Raw genomic sequence first — 20,590 nt, 5'->3', positions numbered from 1 at the left:
GATGAGGAACAGAGGAGAGCTCATATTGGAGGCCCTGCCCTCCCTGACTCCCAGGGCTTCGCGGAGGGCGACCAAGCTTGGACGTCCCGGGCCTCCTTACCTCTGGAGCACCTGCGGTGTGGGCAGTCCCCTCTCTGGAGCCTGCTGAAAGAGGAAGGACAGGGAGCTGTAGGGCACAGGGAGCCCCCCCAAGACTGGCTGGCACCGCCGTGCCCATGGGCCCAGCCCAGGGGTGGCCTCAGCCAGGTCCCTGCTCTTGCTTTTGTCTCTGAGAGCCTCAGTTTCCTCATCTGTGCAATGGGCGTGACAGCTCTGGGGGAAGCCCCTTCCTGGGGAGAGGCGTTCTGCAAACTGAAGCTCCGTTTACTTTGGAGTCGCTATAGCAGACCCCTGCACAGAGGAGGGAACTGAGGCCCAGAGGTGTTGGCTCGTTCAAGGACGCTGCAAGATCAGAAACCAGAGAATTGCAGGACTGAGGGCGAGAAAGGGCCTCGGTGACTGTCAAGTCCATTGTTCTCTTTCCATGGTTGGAGAAACTAAGCCCCACGGGCAAAGGAAGCTTCTCAAAGCCACACAGCTGGAAAGAGGGAAAGGTGGGACTCGAACCCAGGCTCAGCCATGGGGGGGAAGCCCCCACCCTCCCTCCGGGCACTCACCCCTTGCACCCAGGGGTGCTGCAGGACCTGCGCGGCACTGAGCCTCTGCTTGGCATCGCGCACGAGGAGCCTGGAGATGAGGTCTTTGGCCTCCGGGGATATGTGCGCCCAGTCTTTCTCGGGAAACTCATATTTTCCCTCCTGGATGCTCTGGAACAGCCTGTCCTGGGGAAAGGAGGGTCAGTCACCTTCCCGCTGGGACCTTCCGGCCCGTAGGGCCTGCTCACCTTCCCGGGGCCAGCCTGCACTGACCCGTCACTTCTCTGGGCCTTAGTTTACCCAGGTGCAAAATGGGGTCCCTGCACTGCTCTGAGGAGCCCTGAGCAAAGCCTCCATAACATGGCTTCTGCACCCGCTGAAACACCAGATACAGCTGTCATCAGAGGCACCGAGGAGAGCAGGGCAGGGCACAAGATGTGGGATCAGGAAGACCAGAGTCAAATTCAACCCAGACACTCACTGTATGACCCTGGCCAAGTCACTTAATCTCTTTGCTGGCCTCAACTTCTTCATCTGCAAAATGGGGATCACAACAGCACCTACCTCCCGGGGGAGTGGAGAGGATCAAGGTGGTAATGTGCACCTGCCTGAGGGCAGGTGAGAAATGTCAGCTCTCACCACGCCCCCCTCAGCTGGGAGCCCCTGAGGGCAAGATCCCCAGTGCAAGCACAAGGCCTGGCATACAGCAGGAGCTTAACCAGTGCTGGCCGAGGGCTCGGCTTGTTTTTTTTTTCTACTTCTATTTCATACCACTCGGCCACGGTCCTAATTCCTCGCTGATGCCTCTTCCGTGGCATGTGAGGCTCATGTGAGGCTCGTGCTGAGCACGGGGAGGCTCATTAGCAGGTGATGGCTGCCCTGGCCTAGGCCTGCAGCCTCCCCCTTCTGCAGGGTGTTCGGTGGCCCCAGCTGCCTCACCTGGCAGACACGGCAGACCTCTCCCCGGTCCCAGCCACAGTCGGTGCCACAGTGACCCACGAAGGGGGGGTAGCCGCTGAGCATGATGTAGAGAACCACCCCGAGGCTCCAGAGGTCGCAGCGCTTGTCGTAAAAAGTGGCTTCTTCAGTGAACACCTCGACCACCTCAGGCGCCATGTACTCGGCCGAGCCACACTAGAGGAGAGGAGCAGGGAGATGCAGGGAGAACCGCAGGCACCATTAAGCCCCTACTGCACACAGGACCCAGAGAGAACACGCCTGATGTCCTCAGAGTGCGCTGCGTGCACTGAATCCCCCCTCCAAGGCGTCCGCTGAGTCCTCTCCTCTGCTGACCACTGCCCAGCCACGGGGATTCCCCAAAGGAATTGAGGCCAAGCTAGGAGAACCAGGCTGAGGGAGCCTCCCCAGCCTCTTGGAGGACGAGCCGAGCGCCTCTACCAGCACTGATGCCGGGAAGGTTTTCTTTGCGCTGTCCTCACTGCCCCTGGTCTGTGCCTCTGGGGCCAACAGAACCAATCTGATCCCTCGCCTTCACAGCCCAGCCCTTAGCTCTTTTTCAGCCAATCTTTCTGTGCCCTTTACCCTCGGGACCGGAGGTTCCCCACCCGTCCATGATCTTTCTTTTAAAAAGCATTTTATGGATGCCTTTCCTTGCAGCACCTACATTTCTCAATATACTACTTTTCCCTTTCCCTCTCAGAAAGCAACACTGCTCAACAAAGGATAAAAGAGTTCTCAATAGTGGAACCGAACTAATAACTGATTAAGTCTAATATTGTACATGGCATAGTCTCTCCCTGTGATCAAGCAGGATTGGTACCAGGGGTAAAGTTGGCTTATATTAGGAAAAACACCTACATTCATGATATTAAAACCCAAATCATCCCAGGTCACATGACTCTCAATGGGTTCCAGCAAGGTCTCCTGGCCATTTCTAAATGCTGCTGTCTGCACTCCTCCTGGGCCCTGGCCTTGGGACTCTGGTCTGTTTTGTCTGGAATCAGTCTCATGTCACACAGACACAGCCTCCCCTCCCCGACTTAATACACTGCAAATTCCTGGAAGGGACCATGCCACCGCTTGCTTGAGTCTGTATCCCCAGCATACGACACAGGGCCTGGTACACAGTAAGTGCTTAATAACTGCTTTCTCATTCACTTGAAGTCTCTGAAAAAGCACAATACTAATTTACGCTAAATCCCCTACAAGACAGTGGAATCAAAGGACCTTTGAAAAATATGATGAAAAGGGCCTAACATTTTATACAATGAGGAAACATCAGGAACATTCCCCCAAAATAAGACAGTAAAACAAGGATGCCCCCTTCCCCTCTACTGTCTGACACAGCAGCAGAAATTCCAGCAACAGTCACTAGACTAGAGAAGGAAACAGAGGCAGGAAGGCGGGCAAAGAAGGGATGATGAAACTACGCGGCAAAGAAACAGAGGCAAGGGATGGCTTCAGTAAAGCAGCAGGACCCAAGATGAAACCACAAAGGCCAACAGCATTTCACTGCAGAAATAACAAAACCCAAGAGCAAACAAGACAAGGGGGAGTTCCATGCAAACCAATTACAAAATGCCTATGCTAAACACCTGTATTGACATGACTATGGAACACTCCTGAAAAGGATGGAAGGGTGGGAGGAAGAGGGAAGGAAGGGAGGGAGGAAGAGAGGGAAAGAAGAGAGGAAGGGAGGGGGAAGGAGGAAGCGAGAGAGGGAAGGAAAGGAGGGAGAGAGGAAAAGAGGGAAGGAAGGGAGGGAGGAAGAGAGGGAAAGAAGGGAGGAAGGGAGGGGGAAGGAGGGAGAGAGAGAGGGAAGGAAAGGAGGAAGAGAAGGGAGGGAGGGAGAGAGGGAAAGGAGGGAGGAAGGGAGAGGGAAGGAGGAGGAGAGGGAAGGGAAGGAGAGAGGGAAGGGAGGGAGAGAGGAAAAGAGGGAAAGAAGGAAGGAAGGGAGGGGGAAGGAGGAAGAGTGAGAGAGGGAAGAGAGGGAGAGAGGAAGAGAGGGAAGGGAGGGATAGAGGGAGGGAAGAAGAGAAGGAAGGGAGGGAGGGAGAGAGGGAAAGAAGGGAGGAAGGGAGGGGGAAAGAGGAAGAGAGAGAGGGAGGGAGAGAGGAAGAGAGGGAAGGGAGGGAGAGAGGGAGGGAGGGAGAGAGGAAGGAAAGAAAAGAAAGAATCAGCGTGATATGTAGCACTCCTGACTGGACCAGGTCAATATGATGAGGACATAGAGCCTGTTTATTTCCAGATTTCATGCTGCAACAACCAGTCTACCAAGGAGACACTTTGTAGAGTCAGACAAATAAGGAAGGTTATTTGGAAGAGCAAAAGATTTCGAATCTCAAGGGAAATCATGAAACCCAGTGGGAATGGCGGGAATGGGGCATGCAGAGACTTCAGGTGCTACCAGAAAGCAGCCAACCCCAAACAATGTGATCCTGGTTAAGAGCCCAAAGAGGCGGCTCGTGGGCCTTCTCAGATGATCAGACTCAGAAACCACTGAGCTCCACAGCCTGAGAACATGTGACCCAAGCTGACAAGTTATTTGGGGGAAGATCCCCACGTCTCCCTGAGGTCAGTCAGCCAACAAGCACTCATTAGGCACTGACTATATGCCAGGCAAGCTGGGTTAAGTGCTCTGGATTCTGAAAAAGGCCAGAACAGCCGCTGGCCTCTAGGAGCACTGCTTTCAAGTGGACGATGTGTAAACACAAGCCATGAGCTGCTCCTGGGAGAGGCCTCGAGATGCTGCCCTTGCACAAACCAAAGGTTCTGTGTTAGTGGTGCACCCTTGTATTTGGACCACATCCAGACTAAAGCAAGGCTTGGGGCCCCAAGAGCTCCAGGTCTCTACTGGAGTGGGAGGCAGCCATCAATGACGGTTGGTTTGTTTGGTTTTTCAACGATCCCATCTATGGCCTAAGTACTTAGTTACTCTATTTCTTAGGGTCTGAAGCTGGAAAGAACCTCAGAAACCCCCAGTTGAAGCTCCTTGGCCCCATTTCCAAGGCAGGCCCCCAATCAGTGTCTCTCCCCCGGCTCCCCTTGGAATCAGGGCTGGCGTGGAGGCAGGAGATGGCTACAGCTGGTGGCCCAAGCTAAGGGCTGTGGTCGGGCCCCCACTGAAGAGGGGGTGCCCAGCCTCTGGAAGCCCCTCAAGCCAGGGGCTGCCTTCCTTTTTGCCTGCTGTTGCATCCCCAGCCCTTAGCACAGAGCCTGGCATGCTTTATTTCATAGGTACTGAGGAGGCCCAGAAGGCTAGCCTCATTAGAACAGGACTCCCCCCAAAAGAACTGGACCCAGGGGGGAGGAGGGAATGAGAATCAGGATGGGCAATCCCTCTGCTCCTCACCCCTTCCTCTGTCACCTCAGCAACTTGCCTGGAGCGTGCTCCAGACCAGAACACTTACCGGCGTGGTCAGCTCTGGCGTGGTGATGGGGGTACAAGAACTATTCAGCTTCACACCACTGCCCAGGTCAAAGTCACAGATCTTCACTGGGGATACCTGCAATGGACCGAGAACGCAAGGTCACAGGGGTGTGGATCTCCTGACACAGGCCGGGTGACTTGCGTCTAGGTTACAGCAAACACTGACTCAGTGTGGCTCAACCAGAGGTGGAGACAGCAGTCTGGTGCTCTGCACGATGCCTGCCCTCACAAAGCTTATGGCCTAGTCATGGCCACCATGGGCCAGCCCCGACCCATGTTGTTACAAGACCATTAAGACATTCTAACCAGACTAGACTCAGTCACCTCAGCCCCAGGTCCGTCCTCAGAGGAGTCTTGCTGACCACACCCAGGAGGTGCTGGCTTCCCCCATGCCCCCAGCCCATCATCTCCCAGTGGGGAGGCTCTGGTCCCTTCCTATAGAAACTAACAGTTCCCAGGAGTTGCAGAACCACAAAAGGTTAGTGCTAGGAGGTAAGGGAAGGGCTTGCTGTGATCGATGCTGTCTGATGCTGGCTTCCTCCATGCCCCTAAACTCAGAACCATCACCTTTCCACAGGAAAAAAAAAAAAAAACAACCATCCTCACTAGTTACTAAGGCCAATTCCACCTCACCCTTCATCCCATCCCCTATCTTGTCCAGGGCCAGGATCCAGAAGTCACTGCCTCTTTCTTACAAACCTTTGATCCCTTCACTCATCTGTCCACAAACACTGACAGGTTTGCTCAATCCTAAAAAGCCTTCCCTAGACCACCCCAATCATCCACCTCTGGTTCTCTTTCTCTCCTCCCTCTTGCTGCCAAACTCCTGAGAAAAGTGGCCTAGACGAGACACCTCCACCCCTGGGCTGTGCCTTCACCCCCTTGCCATCAGACTTTCCTGGACATATTCCTATGGCGGCTTCCTCAGCAGACCATTTCTTTCTAGTCCTCACTCCCTACAAACTCTCTTGCAGGTATGGGCATTACTCATTCCCTTTGCATCATAACAAAGATTCACAGTGAGAGATGGAAGGGACCGTCCAGTCTAACCCACACACTAACTGAATTTCCTCCCCTCAAACACAATGGACCAACAGTTCTCCGGCCTCTGCTGACTGCTCCAAGAAAGGGGGCGCCCAGTCCGCAGTGGGTGGGACACCAGATGTAAAACTATAGTGACTCTAACCCAAGAGGACAAACAGGATTCATAACATGCCATGGCTCTGGAAAGGTCAACCTCATTTAAAGGGGATAAAAGAGTCAGATTAAGAAAATAGACTTATGTGGGGAAAGTCAGAAACCTGAGAGGGCAAAGCCCAGAGAAGTGAGAGGCAGAAGATCGATGGGAAGAAAACCAGAAGTGATACTTTTGTGGGGGCAGGTCACTGGCTCTGTCCACGAGGCAGGATGCAGGCCTGACAGGAGGTGGGGTAGTCTGGCCTTCTGTCAGGCCCTCTCTTTGCACAAGGCACAATAGCTTATAATGTCTTGCCTTTCCTTAATTTCATCTTTCAAAAATTGGGGTGGGGGGGACTGCTCTTTGGATCTGAGCCTGGCCAACAAGGAGGAAGCAGCTTCTGCAGGGGAAAGGATGGGACGTCTCAGGAGGGAAGTGGCCATGCCCTAGGAGAGGAAATCCAGGCAAAGTCTGACCCAGACCTTCCCTACATCTTGGGAAAACAGATTTTTTTCCAAAGGTTCAGAGAAAGGAGAGAAAGGATCCCACAACCAAAAATAAAAATCAAGAACACAATTCTGATGACACAAAGAGTAATAATTTTGAGAAGGAAGATGGGGACCTGTCTAAAGAGAAGGATGTGGATGTGCACTGACCTTACCCACTGAGTGTAAAAAGCCACATCCTGGGGAAGAGCATATGAGTCAGAGTCAAAAAGCAGGACCAGCATGGTAGGGGAAATGTGCTGGGTCTGGAGGTGAAGGGCCTGGTTCAAGTCCTGGCTTGGCTATTTCTAGCCTGTGTGACCTTAGACAAGTCACTCCTCTCTGGCCTTGGAGGGTCCTCCCAGGTCTGGGTCTTTGCCATACATACAATGCGCTGAATGTAAAGGAAGAAAACTAAAAGACATCAGAATTCAGACCCAATGCAATATGACTGCTGCGGATTTCAGAAAACACACATTCTTCTTCCTTCCGTTAAGAAACGACAGACTCTAAATGTGAAATGCCTCTGAAATGTTGGTCCCATGTTGGTCGATCTGTTTTTTAGGGAAGGCAGGACGGAAGGTCGACTAGGAAGTCATCCCCGTCAAAATACACCAAACAAAGCCTTACACAGCCAGCAAGAGCTAACGCAGGCCATGGAGGTTAAAGACAGCAGGGGGCCGCAAGCCCCGCTGAAAAGGCTGGAGGGCATCAGGGCGCTGGGAGGCAGGCAGGAGGCCTTGGCTCTAAGCCTGCCTCAGACACTCTCAGCTCTGTGATCCTAGGCAAGGCACTCGACCTCATAAAATGGCGCCAGAAATTCTCCAAATGCCTTGGAAAGCACATGGAAGGCCTGGAGGTGCTACCATGTTTCCCCGATAATAAGACCTATCCCGAAAATAAGCCCTCCCCTTACTGTGTAAGATTCCTCTAAAATAAGCCCTCCCCCAAAAATAAGCCCTATTGAGATTGCTACTGTAGTGAAGGTGATCCCCTGCACTACACGCTACATTACGGGTTCCCCCCCCCAGGTGAAACGCACACCACGCTCCGAGCTGCATCCAATCAGAGCTGCAGCAGTGAGCGCGTCATCCTGTTCTTCCCCAGTGATTTGCTTGCTGGCGCCATTGAGAGCAGTGCCGCGGAGGAGAGCTGAGGCAGGACAACATAAGTCCTCCCCTGAAAATAAGCCCTCTGGTGGTTTCCTTTCCAAAAAAATTAATAAGACAGTGTCTTATTATCGGGGAAACACGGTATCTAAGTGGGAACCCCATGACTACCGTTGCTCCATTGGAGACAAGAGAAGGATCAAGGAGAGCTCAGACCACTGCTCAAGGAGCAGCTGGCATGAGCACTGCACTCTAGCCTGGAGCCCTCGAGCCGATCCTCTCACTTCATGGAGGAGCTGAGGCCTGCGGAGGGGGCAGACCCAAGAAAGAATGGACAGAAGGCAGAACTACTCAACTCTCATTCTACGTCTCTTTTCTCTGCCAAAAAGAACAATCTTTTTTTTTTTTTTTTTAGATTTAGGCCTAGTAGGGACTTTATTTATTTTGGAGGCAACTGGGGTTAAGTGACCTGCTCAGGGTCATACAGCTAGTGTCTGAGGCCAGATCTGAACTCAGAGCAGAAAGATCAAAACAAAAATGGTGAATGGGGAACATGAAATCCAAGATAAGTAAAGATAATGAGAGAGCACCTAGCTGCCCTTGAAGCTTTCAAGTTACGATGACCAGATAACTACATTAGAGGGTGCTGAGAGAGCTAGTGGATGGCAGAGGTGAGCCACTGCCAATGATCTCTGAAAGTTGTTGTGCAACAGACAAGTGATCAAAGACATGAACAATTCTCAAAACAGCAAACTATTAACAAGAATATGCAAGAGCGCCCCCAAATCACTAATAAGAGAAAGGCAAAGCAAAACAATTCTGAAGTTTCACTTCACTCACTCCCTGTACACTGGCAAAGGTGGCAAAAGATGGAAGTCTGGGGGGCTGTGGGAAGACAGGTACACAGGTGCATTGTTGGTGGAGCTGTGAATCAATGCCACCATCTTGGGAAGCAATCTGGGATCATACAAAGAAAGTGACTAAAACACCCAGAGATTTCATTCCTGGGCATATATCCCAAGGAGGGCATTGATATAAGAAGAAATGCACCCAAATAGTTAAAAGCAGCACCTTTTGTGGGAGCAAAGCGCTAGAAACAGAGCAGATACTCATCTGTCAGGGAACAGAAAGGTAATGGAATCTGCCTCTTACTGTGCTGGGAGAGAAAACAAATGGAAGGGTCAGAGAAGCCTGCAAAAAGGGACACAGTCTGATGCAAACGGGAGGCATAGATGAAACAGCAACAGGAAGATGGAGTGAAACGACAAAAATCAGAAAAGATCCCCTCCCCCGCCCTTAAACGAGGGCCGAGGGGGGGACTGCTCTGATTTCAGACTTCCTGGATGTACTGATTGATTTTGCTGATTCTTTTCTTCTCTTCCTCTTTCTCTGAAAAAATATTTGTTAGGAGGAACGGATCTCTGGGAGGGGGGAAGAGGATAGATATTGGGAAAAATTCTGGTGATATAAAAAATAAGATATCAATAAATCATCATTTTTTGTTTTTTGCAGGGCAATTGGGGTTAAGTGACTTGCCCAAGGTCACATGGCTAGTTTTTGTGTTAAGTGTCTGAGGCTGGATCCGAACCCAAGTCCTTCTGACTCCAGGGCCGGTGCTCTATTCACTGCACCACCTAGCCACCCCAATAAATCATCATTTTTTTTTTTAAAGCAATTGGGGTTAAGTAACTTGCTCAAGGTTACACAGCCAGTTATTTCTAGGTGTGGTGCTGAGTGTCTGAGCCTGGCATGCGATCTCCAGGTCATCCCAACACTGGAGCCGGTGCTCTTACTCACTGAGCCACCTGGCCGCCCCTTAAATGATCATTTTTTAAAAAGAGATCACTACAGGCTAGAACAGGAGTGGGAAACCTGCAACCTTGAGGCTACATGTGGCCCTCTAGGTCCTCAAGTGCAGCCTTCTGACTGAATGCAAGACTGGGGCCTTGATCCGGATACCGACTCTCCCAGTTATCCCTTCAGTCCAGAGCAGGCTGCCTAGGAGGTGGTGAACACCCCACCACCAGTCATCAAGCACGTGATGCTGGACAGGATTCATCAGACTGACAAAGGCTGGATCAGACCTTGGACCCCCGGCCCCGTTCGCCAGTTCTCCACCTCTGACTTTTAGCTCCTAAATTATAAGCATACACTATGGGGAGGGAGGGGGAGAAATTCTGGAAGTCATGGGATTGTGGAACTGAATGTTGTAAACTAAAAATAAATAAATTTAATTTTTTTAAAGTTAGTTAAAAGAATCCACTAGGAATCGTGTCTTTCTCCCTTCTATTTATCACATTATCATTTTCCATCCATGGAAGACAGTGTTCCTCTTTGATTTCCCCCTTATCCTACTTTTTTTTTCCAATTTTTTAACATTTTTGTTTAAAGTTTTGAGTTCCAAATTTCATCCCTCTTTCCCTCAGTCCTCTACCCCCTCCTTGAGATGATAAGCAATCTGGTATAGGTTATAAATATTCAATCACGTAAAACATTCCCACATTAGTCACTTTGTGCAAAAAGACTCGAATAAGAGGAAAAAAGATGAAAGAAGGTGAAAAAAAATTACAGGCATGAACTGAAAGCTTTGGAACTAGGACGTAAGTAGAAGAAACATGCACCGATTCGTCCTTCTTTGCTGCTATAATTAGGCAGCACTTTCGGGTTTGCAAGCACTTCATTTACAACCCTAGGAAGGAGATAGATAATACAGTCGTTATCACCCCCATATCATAGATGAATAAACGGGCTGAGTGCTCGCCACCTGTCACCTAGCTAGTGCCAGAAATGGGTCTGGAATGGGGGTCTGGTGGTGCAGGGGCAGGACTTTTTCTACTATTCCAGGATACGCCCCCTGGTCTATGCTTCATGCCAAACTCAGGCTTTCTTTCCAGGAGTCTGCAAAGGGTTTCAAAGTTGGCTACCTCAGAAAGAATTTATTTTGTGTAGATCAGACGTATTTTAAAAACTCAACAAGCTACCAAGCTCGCCTCACCAGTGTTGAGAATGAGCAAAAGAGCCAGAAGGACACACACATTCAGGAACACAGAGATGAACTCTCTGGGGTCCAGCCCCAAGGTCCATGAGCAAACTTGCTTGCAGGTGGCACCTTCCCTGAGGCTCAAGGCCAACGGCAGGCTCCCCCCATCCCAGTGTCAGAGGCCCCAAAGTACCTCTGAGGGAGATTCACACAGTATGTTCTCTGGCTTCAGATCTCTGTGAGCTATGCCTGAAATGAGGGGATGGAAAGAAATGGTTAAAACACATACAATTATTAGACATTCCACACACAATTAATTTTTTTCAAATGCTGCTGCTCACAGATTAATTCCCAATTATGGTACATTAAAAAATTAACGAGCTGCAGGAGACAGAAGTAAGCAGGGCCACAGGGAGGGCCCTGCTGACTCGGGAGCCTGCAGAAGCCAGGCCGAGACAGTCAGCCGACTTCAAGCCATCCGCCTCCTAGCGCCGCCGCGAGGGAGGACAAACCGAGGGCAGTAAGAACTCCACAGCCCCAAGCGCTCCACACAGCAGTGCAGTAATAATTAGGTCCTCATTTAGGAATGTCTCGAGGGGACCTGCATTGCTCTCCCTCATTTCTTCTCACGTGGCCACAACAAAAGCTTTCCGCCACACAGGATGCCCTGGATTTCCAGGGGACCAAGTGTTAACAAGTCTCCTGACACTTGCCTCATTCGCCTCCCCTCCTCTGGCTACCGAACAAATGGGCTGTTTGGGGGTTAGGACATTGGAGGGATGGGGGGAGACAGAAGGAAAGTCCCCTTGCTGTTCTCGGAGAGGACTTTGAGGGCTCAGAACCATGACCCTTTCTTTCCCGTGGGAGCCTTCCGGTGTGTGACCTAGAAGCTGGCCACAGGACATTATTAAGCATGGTCCTTGGTGGCCAGAGGAACCCCAGGAAACTGGAGGCGCTGACTCCAGCTCAGACCACAATGCTTCATTCTCCCCTCCAGCTCAGGGTAGAGAGAGCAGGTGAGCTCTACATCCCCACACAAGAGCCAAATAGAATCCCAGAGCTGGCTTGGCAGGGGTCTCAGCGGCCACCCAGTCTACAGCAGAGAAGGTGGGCCTGAGATCCAGGGACAGCCCGTTTGCCCTTCCTGTCATGGAAGGCAACAGGAAATACTGGATTCCCTTTCCAGAAGTTCCTGCAGGCTTGGCTCTGGGCACCACAACTTTTCAGAAGCCTGTGTCTTCCAAGAAGTGACCCCCAGCACACCTGTTTGTGCCCCTCGGCAGGAAGCTCGGCAGAGCCGAACCACTTCATCCAAGCCTCCTAATTGAATGAAAACCCACAGCAACCAAGTTCCAATTTGCCCAAATGGAGCCGGGCAAGCAGTGGCAGCTCTTTCCCATTACGGCTAATGTTTCCAAAGGTGGTCGGGGTGCCCCTCGCCTCCAACTTCCCAAGGCCAGGCGACAGGCCAGGGACCTGCAGCCCGGAAGCGTCGAGAACCGCAAGATACCAGCCGCCTTCCCCCGATTTCCCAGAGGTTCCGCTACAGTGTGGCCGGTATTTGAAAAGTACAGACCTTGTTTCTAGGCTGACCATTGAGGCCCCATCCATCTTTGCAGAGTAAAGTTATTTATCAAGCTACGAGGTTCAGTCGCAATCGTTTTTCAGCCACTTTGAGGATCACGTGACAGAGCGGGCCGGCAGTGGGGGAACAAGCACTCCTGACACCCCCGCAGCACACACCTGGAAGCCACCGGAGCCCAACCCCTCCTCGGGGGATCTCAAGGAGGCAGCAGGTGGGGAGATGTTGTAAATCTTAGTCAGGCACGTGTTACCTGCACATATCCCAGCCTTCAGATGAGGAACCTCGCCATTCATCACACCTGCCACGCTCAGACACCCCACGCTCTCTGGAATTCTCCTCCCAGGTGCAAACCCTACCCCAAACACCACACTGTCCAAGGGAGGGCTGAGGGCCAGCAATGGGAGAACATGGACAACCATGAGGAGGAGGGAAAGGAAAGCAGGGTCTGGGTGCATGTGTGGGCACATGTGTGACATGTCACACAGCAGGCTATCGCAGGGAGTGTGGGTGTGTGTGCACATGTGTGTAACGTGTCACAAGGCAGACCACTGTGAGTGTGGCTGTGTGTGCACATGTGTGTAACGAGTCACACAGACCGCTGCAGGGAGTGTGGTTGTGTGTGCACATGTGTGTAATGTGTCACACAGACCACTGCAGGGAGTGTGCTGTAGGTGCACATGTGTGTAATGTGTCACACAGACCGCTGCAGGAAGAGTGGTTGTGTGTGTAACATGTCACACAGCCTGCTGCAGGGGAGCATCTTAGCCTGGCTAAGACCCGGACCCCACACTCCAGTCTTTGCTAGGACAGCAGGGTCCATACCTCTCTCAGACACCTGTACAACAGGCATTTTTATAGTTACCATTATTAGAGGTATTTCTTTCCCTATAATTCCAAGGAGTGAAGGGTACAGTGGATAGAGTGCTGGGCCTGGAGTCAGGAAGACCTGAGTTCAAATCTCACCTCAGACACTTCCTAGCTGTGTGACCTTGGACAAGTCACTTAGCTTCTGTGAGCCTCTACCTCACAGAGTTATCATAAAGACAAGAGGAGATAATCTTTGTAAAGCTCTTAGGAGGGGGCCCAGCACACAGCAGGTACTTAATAAATGCTTGTTTCTTTCCCCTACTTGATTACAAGGGTCCATGAGGGCAGCACCACGACCTGGAACCTGGCCAAGGCGGCCGCCCTCCCTTGCCAAGAGCCCAAAGCTGATGGAACTCAACAACCTTAACTTCTCCCTGTTAATGTATCGAAGAAAAGCCCCCTGGCTGGACTGCGCCCCGCCAAAGAGTGTGACATGCAAACAGGCGTCTGGAAGCGGCGACACAGTCCCCCAAGGCCTCTGTCCGGGTCTCACACAATTAGATTCAGGAAGAGGCGGAGAACAGCAGCGCATGGACTTGTAAGGCTTCGCTCCTGCTGCTGTGGCAGACCAGGCTCAGCCACCTGCCCGGCCAGGGCTCACGAGTATACACGCTCCAGCCCCGACATTTCCAAAAAGACCGACTGCGTGCTTGTACGCACACATGTACATGTACATGTACACAGCACACATGCATGTGTGCACACACATGCACACACACTCAGGAGTGAACTCTCTTGACACAAAGCTTTGTCTGGACTTCACTCCCCATGATGTGTGTAGGTGCGTTGCCCCCCATGTTCATACACACCTATACTGTGCATTCTCCCTCCTGCACAGCAGCCTGCTCTGTCAGTCTCTATCTTGCCCAGAGGACACGCTCTCACAGAAGGCAGTGCGATGGGAGGGGGGGAGGGGGAGGGGCAGGATGCCTTGGACTAAGATCTGACCCCAGCTCTGCTGCCTGGGTGACCCTGGCCAAGTCAATGAACTCTTTTGGACCTCAGTATCTTCGCCAATGATGATGCTCACACACCTCCCACCTGGCCACAGGCAAAGCCCTTTGCTGACCCAAAAGTTTACAAAGGGAATGGAAACCATTTTAAAAATAAAAATCTACTGAATGAAAAGTAAAAATCTACTGAAAGAAAACATCTACCCACACACATAAATGAGAAGTCTGCTACTGATCCAAGCCAAGGATATATCTGCAAGCAGGATGCAAGAAATCATTAGATTCTAGACATGCAAAGGACCAGCTCACAGATTTTTCACTTGGCACCCTCTTTAGAATGAATACACACACACACACACACACACACACACGCCTCTACACAGATACCCACAGGCTTGTACACGCCTCCCATTTACAAGGGCTCCAGCACATACACACCCTCAGGCCCTGGGTGGGACTGCTGCACAGAGCACCTGCCCAAGGGCCCAGAGCCCCACCTGTGCTAACTCTCCTGGTTCCGTCATTTTTTAGGAATAAACAAGTGATAGCTCCAACTACTGAGAATAAGCAGGGAGGTGGAGAGGGGCCTACCTGAGAGACCTCAGTGACAGGAAGGGGCACAGGCTGCTCGCTGGGTCATGGAGTAGGAATGAGCCATCCCATCTTATGACCACCAACATAAGTGCCCTCCATTTCATTAGCAGATAGAAAGCATGGCTTAAACAGAGTTCCAGTTGAAAACGAGAAAGAAAAGACTCTGGGCCCCCTTTAAGTTCTAGAACATCCATCAAACCCCAAAAGATTTGCCAAGTAGTCAGACCAAGCCAGGCCAACCCTCTGCAGAGCCTCAGGTGAGGGGAGCCTCCAGGGAAGGGCACCCAGAGGTCTGGCTCACTCACCTTTCGTATGCAAGAAGTCCAGGGCAGTGGAGACATCTCGGACCACCCGGCTAGCTTCCCGCTCATTGAAATGCTTTCGTTTTTGGATGTGGGTCAAAATAGAGCCTTTGGTGAAAGAGAAGAAGGAATTTGTCAGGCACCAGCTAGTCAATTCAGTGATCAAACACTGCAGCCTACTAGGGATTTAGGAGAGCTCTAGGATGATGTGTTTGAGGTGCGAGTGGTGACACCAAACTGTCCCCAGTGTTTGGTTTGGCTCAAGAATGAGGCAGGACCTGCTTTAACAATAACAGCATAGTGTTTCTAGAATGCTTTGAGGTTTGCTAAGTGCTTTACAAATATTATTTCTTTTTACCCTCACAACAACTCTGGGAGCCAAGTGCTATTACTTCCTCCATTTTACAGATAGGGAAACTGAGGCAGACAGACATTAGGTGACATGCCCAGGGTGATACAGCTAGTGACAGACAAGATCAGAACCTAGGTGTTCTGCATTCCAAGCCCTGAGCCACCCAACTGCCTCTGGCTCCTGGGCTGGCACTACCTGCAACCTGGGAGCCCCTCTGGCAGGGGTGAGGGGCCCTCTTTGCAGGGACTGACCTCCTAGCCACAGAAGACTCCCCTCTGGAAGCACCATAACACCTGACTAGAGATACAAATGGGCATTGCTTTAATTATTTTCCCTGCTGAGGATTCCCCTCCAAAGGGAAAGTTTGCGTTCTCTGAGTCATGTCTCTCACTAATAGAGGCAGGCTGCCCTGGGCCCCCACACTCTGGGCACATGGCCAGGCTTCAGGGCCCTCTGTCCACTGGCAGCAGTTCAGCCTGGAGTTCCTGCACAGTCTCTGCCTGAGGCCTACTGGTTCCCTCAAAAACACACAATCCTAGCATCAGTTGGAAGCGGAAAGACCTTTGAAAGATCTCCCACAAGGGCAGGCAATTCTCCCTCTGGACAGACAGCTGTTATTACTGGCACATTGAGCTGAGACCTTCACGACTCTACAGACAGCTCTCTTGTTCCCCCAATAACCCATGGCCTCCAGGGCTCTCCTTGTCCAGGCTGCCTTCCCCTGGATCCGTTGGGATCAAACTTCCCTGGTGCTGGCCTCACTAATCACCCTCCACTTATCAGCTATCTAGAAATGCCACATGGGCCACTAAAAAGCCCAGCTCTACCTCCAAATAGGGGGCACTGGCATGCGCATGCACGCATGCACACATGCACACACACACACACACACACACACACACACACACACACTCTCTCTCAAATTCCTGCCTATCTGCTTCCTGGAGGGAGAAGGGGGAGTGGCCACCTCTGCCCAAATGGATCAACAAAACCGGGTGAAACAAACATCTGGGAAGAGTCCTGGGTCTACATGGGGTGGTGGAGCTGCTTTGGGTTCTATTCCATGTCTGTCTTCTGTCTCCCTTTGGAAGCAGAGCCCTAGACCCTTCCAGATCTGCCATAGAGGCCACGTGGGATGGCAATGAGCAGCCTGGGGGGAGCCAGAGGCCAGAAGCCACATTTCGGCTCTGCCCTAGGAGAGGGGGGCCCTTCCTAGGCACAGTGGGAAGTGTCTTCCCCTCTCAGTGCCTCAGTTTCCTCCTTGACACTCCCCAAGGACCCCTGCTTCTCTCAAAAGTGCTTGACCAATGACCTTTCAAGCTTACTGATCTGTGGCCCAAGGCCGATGAAGTCGAGGGCAGATGCCTGATCCCCAGGAATGCCAATGAGCTTCACTCAAAGAAAAGCTCCCCCTCTGGGCTGGCTGGAATCCTCACTCGGCTACCTCCCAAAGGGCTCAGAGTAAGGAGGGGCAGAACAGAGCACAGGGAGAGCAGAGCAGCTGCTCCCACCGGCAGTGGTGCCATGGACAGATGGCGGGCCAAAGGGCCAGCTTCCTCCGGGCAGCCTTGGCTCCCAGCCCTAAGCAATGGGACTCTTCCCTCCTCCAGTGAATGTTTCTGGCATAACCAATGTATTCAAAAACTCCCACCCCATAATTAATCTTGTGAAGTGGTGAATCTGTCAAAGCAGGGGATTGGGAAATTGATGACTAAATTTATCTGTATGCGGTTCCTATTATAATGAAAAGGCGCTTACAGAATGCCAACCGGCAGCCTTTTAAGCTGCACAAATGTTAATTAGCCTCCTTCCCCCGGGCCTCCCTTCTCCCAAATCAAGGGCAGTTCTGAAGTCCTTCATCCTTTCCATTCCAGAACTAGTGTAGGGGCCTCTGGGAGTTGTGATGGATCCTCACTGTACAGGAAGTACCTCCTTGCAGTTTCTCAAAGACCAGGTAAAATCTTGCATCGTCTTCAAAAAATTCGATCAGCTCCAAAATGTTCCTAAAAGGCGAGAAAAAAAAGGGACACGATGGGGGAAATGGCATTGACCCTCCTTTATGGCCACAAGGCACCCTGCTGTGGGTCAAAACTCAAGCTGGAATGGGCATGCTCTCCAAGAATCGGCGCCGGGGGTGCGTGCTGGCTCCAGGTCACCTTATCTTTCCATAATGTTGTGTCCCCTGTGCTTTCCCACCAAGCCCGTGCTGTCAAAGCCCAGCCCTAAAATCCGCCAGGTAGGGTTATAAAAAAGTCCCGGTCACATTAGACCCAAGAAAACCCACAGCAGCCGACGGTAAGCAATTGCGGTTAATAACGTGGAATAGGAGGCGTGTGTCCTGGAGGCAAGTATAAAATAATTACTTGCCCTCCTCCTCTCCCATAAATCACGGGGCAGTATTTACATGGCCTGGAGAAAATGGAAACATCTGTCAAACAGACTGGGGGCCGAACGTGGGCGCCGCCAGCCCCCGACTGCTAAGTGCTGCTTAATGAAAGAGCGGGAGCTCTGCAGTCGTGGGTACTTGTAGCGCTCCCCGGTGAACACTCACGTCTGCCCAGTATTACATGCTCTGCCAACAAGGTCGTCTTGTAGCTCAGCAGGGAGACCGACCACCGGCCTGGATTCCAGGGTGGGGAGCTTTCTTTTTTTGTTGTTTTTTTTTTCCTAGAGTGACACAAACTGAATCAAGCTTCTAATGCTGAAGGAAGAAGCCATGGACTGAAAATGGATCTGGACCCCGCCTCCTAAAGACACCTTAACCTCTCCAGGAGAGGCCAAGGATGGAGATTAAGGACGATAACTAACCAGGCAGTCAGGCAACAAGGGCTGGCTAAGCACCTACTATGTGCCAGGCCCTGGTACAAACAGCACAGATGGACTCAATGAGCAGAATGAAGAGGAAAGCTAGGGCATGCTGGACATGCCAGAGAGCCAGAGAGGAGTCAGGGCCAGCAGCAGCCAGGTGGCCCAGAGCATGTGCAGTGGTGCAAGGTGTGAGAAGGCTGGGAAGGGCTCCAAAAGCCAAGCAGAGGGCCAGCAGTCTGATCTGGGAGGACACAGGAGCTGGGAGAGTTTACTGGGTACAGGTGACATGAGGCAACAGCATCTGCCCAACCGCCTTGCTTTGTGAGCCTAAATAGAGAGCAGGAGAGCAAAGGGGAAGAGCTCCCCCTCCTTCCCTCCCCAATCCTGAAAAACAATAAAAGCTTCTTCCCCTGGGATTCCAGGAAGGGGAGGCCCCCTATAGCACCTTCTATTCGACAAGCATTTAGTAAGTGCTTACTGCATACAACACACCAAGCTAAGAGACCAGATGTAGAAACACATGAGCCTAGACTGGGTTCCTGCCCTTATGGGGGGGCAGACTCTAGCAGGGGGAGATATCTCTCACACACACACACACACACACACACACACACACACACACACACATACACACACGTGCACGCACACATACCACAAGACAGAACATGCCACAATCAGGGCTATTCAAGGTCTGAGAAGGAAAAGGCACAGAATACATTACCCCTTCTGAAGACCTTGTTCACAGAATGGACTGGGGACACCAGTGCAAAATCATCGTGGCACTCTCATAAATCACACCATTTCTCGAGGGCCCTAAGCCTTACAAAACACTTCTCCCCCAAACAATTCAGTGGGGCGGGCAGGCAGGCATCAGCACCCAGGGTACTGTCCTCCCCTGGACCAATGAGAAGCCTGAGGGCTCGAGCCGGGGAGTGATCAGCTCAGGGTCACAAAGTGTCGACCACATTATGAGGCTTCTCTGAAGAGAGGATTTGCTAAATTAATTAGTAACTGGGTTAACTCCTGAAGCTGAGGAAGGAGGTCCGGGCACCTCGGCACGGCACAGCACAGCAGCTGATCTGAATAAGGTGCCCCTCACGAGTCCGTCTAAGTTCTTGAGCTTTTGGCTCAAAAGCCCCGGGCTGGAATCCTGGCTCTTGAGAAGCCTCATGACTGTGGGCGGCTCACTTCCCCAGAGATAACACTCAGGGTGTTAGGGACCTCCCAGGACTGAAGATCCAACGTCAAGTGCTTTGTAATGGGTCCTTCTCCCCCCCAGGGAAGTCACAGGCAGCCCACTCCCCTGGAGGTCGTGGGGAGGACCCCCAGGAAGCAGCCAAGCTCTTCTCACACTCACTTGTTGCCTTGACACTGATATAACGTCTCTACCTCTCGAAACACCCTGCTCCGACTGTGCCCAGCTTGTTTCTCGATGATCTGTGGAAAGAATGACATGGGTCAGGCATAAGTCACCAGGGCCTTGGGTTTAGGACTGAGATGGCCTAGGGGATGTAGGCAGACCGAGCTAAATGATGGCTCTATCTAGGCTAGATGGAGCCAGAGACACAGGTAAGGGATTCTGCCAATGTCAGCTGTGCTCAGATGATCGGTGATGACCACCTCCCCTCCAACATTCATACAACCTGCACACCTGCTGGGTGATGAGGACACAGAGTCAAAAACAAAACTATCTCAGCCCCAAAGGAACCCATCTCCTGCTAGGGCAAGGCTCCAGAACTGGGGTCTGTGACCTTGTTCAAAAATATTCTGATGACTGTATTTCAATATAATTTCAGTGTGGCTCATTTCCTTTGTAATCCTAGGTTATTTTATTTTGTGCACTTAAAAATGAATCTAAGAAGGGGTCCCTTAGCCTCTCCAGACTGCCCGCCCAAGGCTCCAAAACCCCTGGTCTAAGGGCTCTCCTGGAGAAGTGAACACAAGGCCATAATCAGAGGAGGGAGAAAGCAATGGTAGCTGAGGGGAGGTGGGGTCAGAGCTGTGGCACCCTGGCAAAGCCTTCCAGGAAAGGGACCTTAAAGGCTGAGGCACCAAATCCCAATAGCTCACACAATTAGGAAGCAGCAGACATGAGGGACAGCCAAGGCAAAGGCCTGGAGGGGGGAAGCAGTGAGTCCTGAGAACAGCTAATAGACCAATCCTGCTAGAACAGACCAGGCATGACCAGGTGGGTGAAGCATGAAACCAGGATGGAAAGTGGAGCTGGAGCCAGCTTGAGACAGACTTCAAGCCAGTCTTAGAATCTATATTTTATCTGGAGGAAAGAGAGGGCCCCTGAAGAGGCTTTTTAGCCAGGGCATATCCTGATCAGATCTAGGCCAGCCGTGTGAGG

At 51.7% G+C, this 20,590-nt stretch overlaps 1 protein-coding gene across 6 annotated transcripts in view; it reads right to left on the bottom strand.

The window, feature by feature from the left end:
* LOC138165376 (MAP kinase-interacting serine/threonine-protein kinase 1) overlaps positions 1-20,590 on the bottom strand; it is a 43,019-nt gene that overhangs the window by 2,474 nt on the left and 19,955 nt on the right. For 5 of the 6 annotated variants that reach the window (XR_011169347.1, XM_069093647.1, XM_069093648.1 and 2 more), the window contains 8 exons: positions 19,595-19,674; positions 17,359-17,432; positions 15,081-15,185; positions 10,970-11,025; positions 5,006-5,101; positions 1,575-1,769; positions 657-821; positions 101-144 (listed from right to left, as the gene is read on the bottom strand). Coding sequence is in view for 5 of the 6 variants with exons in the window: in XM_069093647.1 (XP_068949748.1) it covers positions 101-144; positions 657-821; positions 1,575-1,769; positions 5,006-5,101; positions 10,970-11,025; positions 15,081-15,185; positions 17,359-17,432; positions 19,595-19,674 (815 nt within the window). In the remaining variant the exon portion in view is untranslated. The remainder of the gene's footprint in view (positions 1-100; positions 145-656; positions 822-1,574; positions 1,770-5,005; positions 5,102-10,969; positions 11,026-15,080; positions 15,186-17,358; positions 17,433-19,594; positions 19,675-20,590) is intronic. The other variant, XM_069093649.1, reaches the window with a different exon arrangement.

This window comes from Petaurus breviceps, unplaced genomic scaffold, assembly GCF_028583685.1.
Source record: "Petaurus breviceps papuanus isolate PSGF00001 unplaced genomic scaffold, PetGlider_PUasm1.0 208, whole genome shotgun sequence".
Classification (NCBI taxonomy): Eukaryota; Metazoa; Chordata; class Mammalia; order Diprotodontia; family Petauridae; genus Petaurus; species Petaurus breviceps.
Note: the sequence above shows the minus strand (reverse complement) of the source record. Positions and strands in the feature narration are given on the sequence as shown.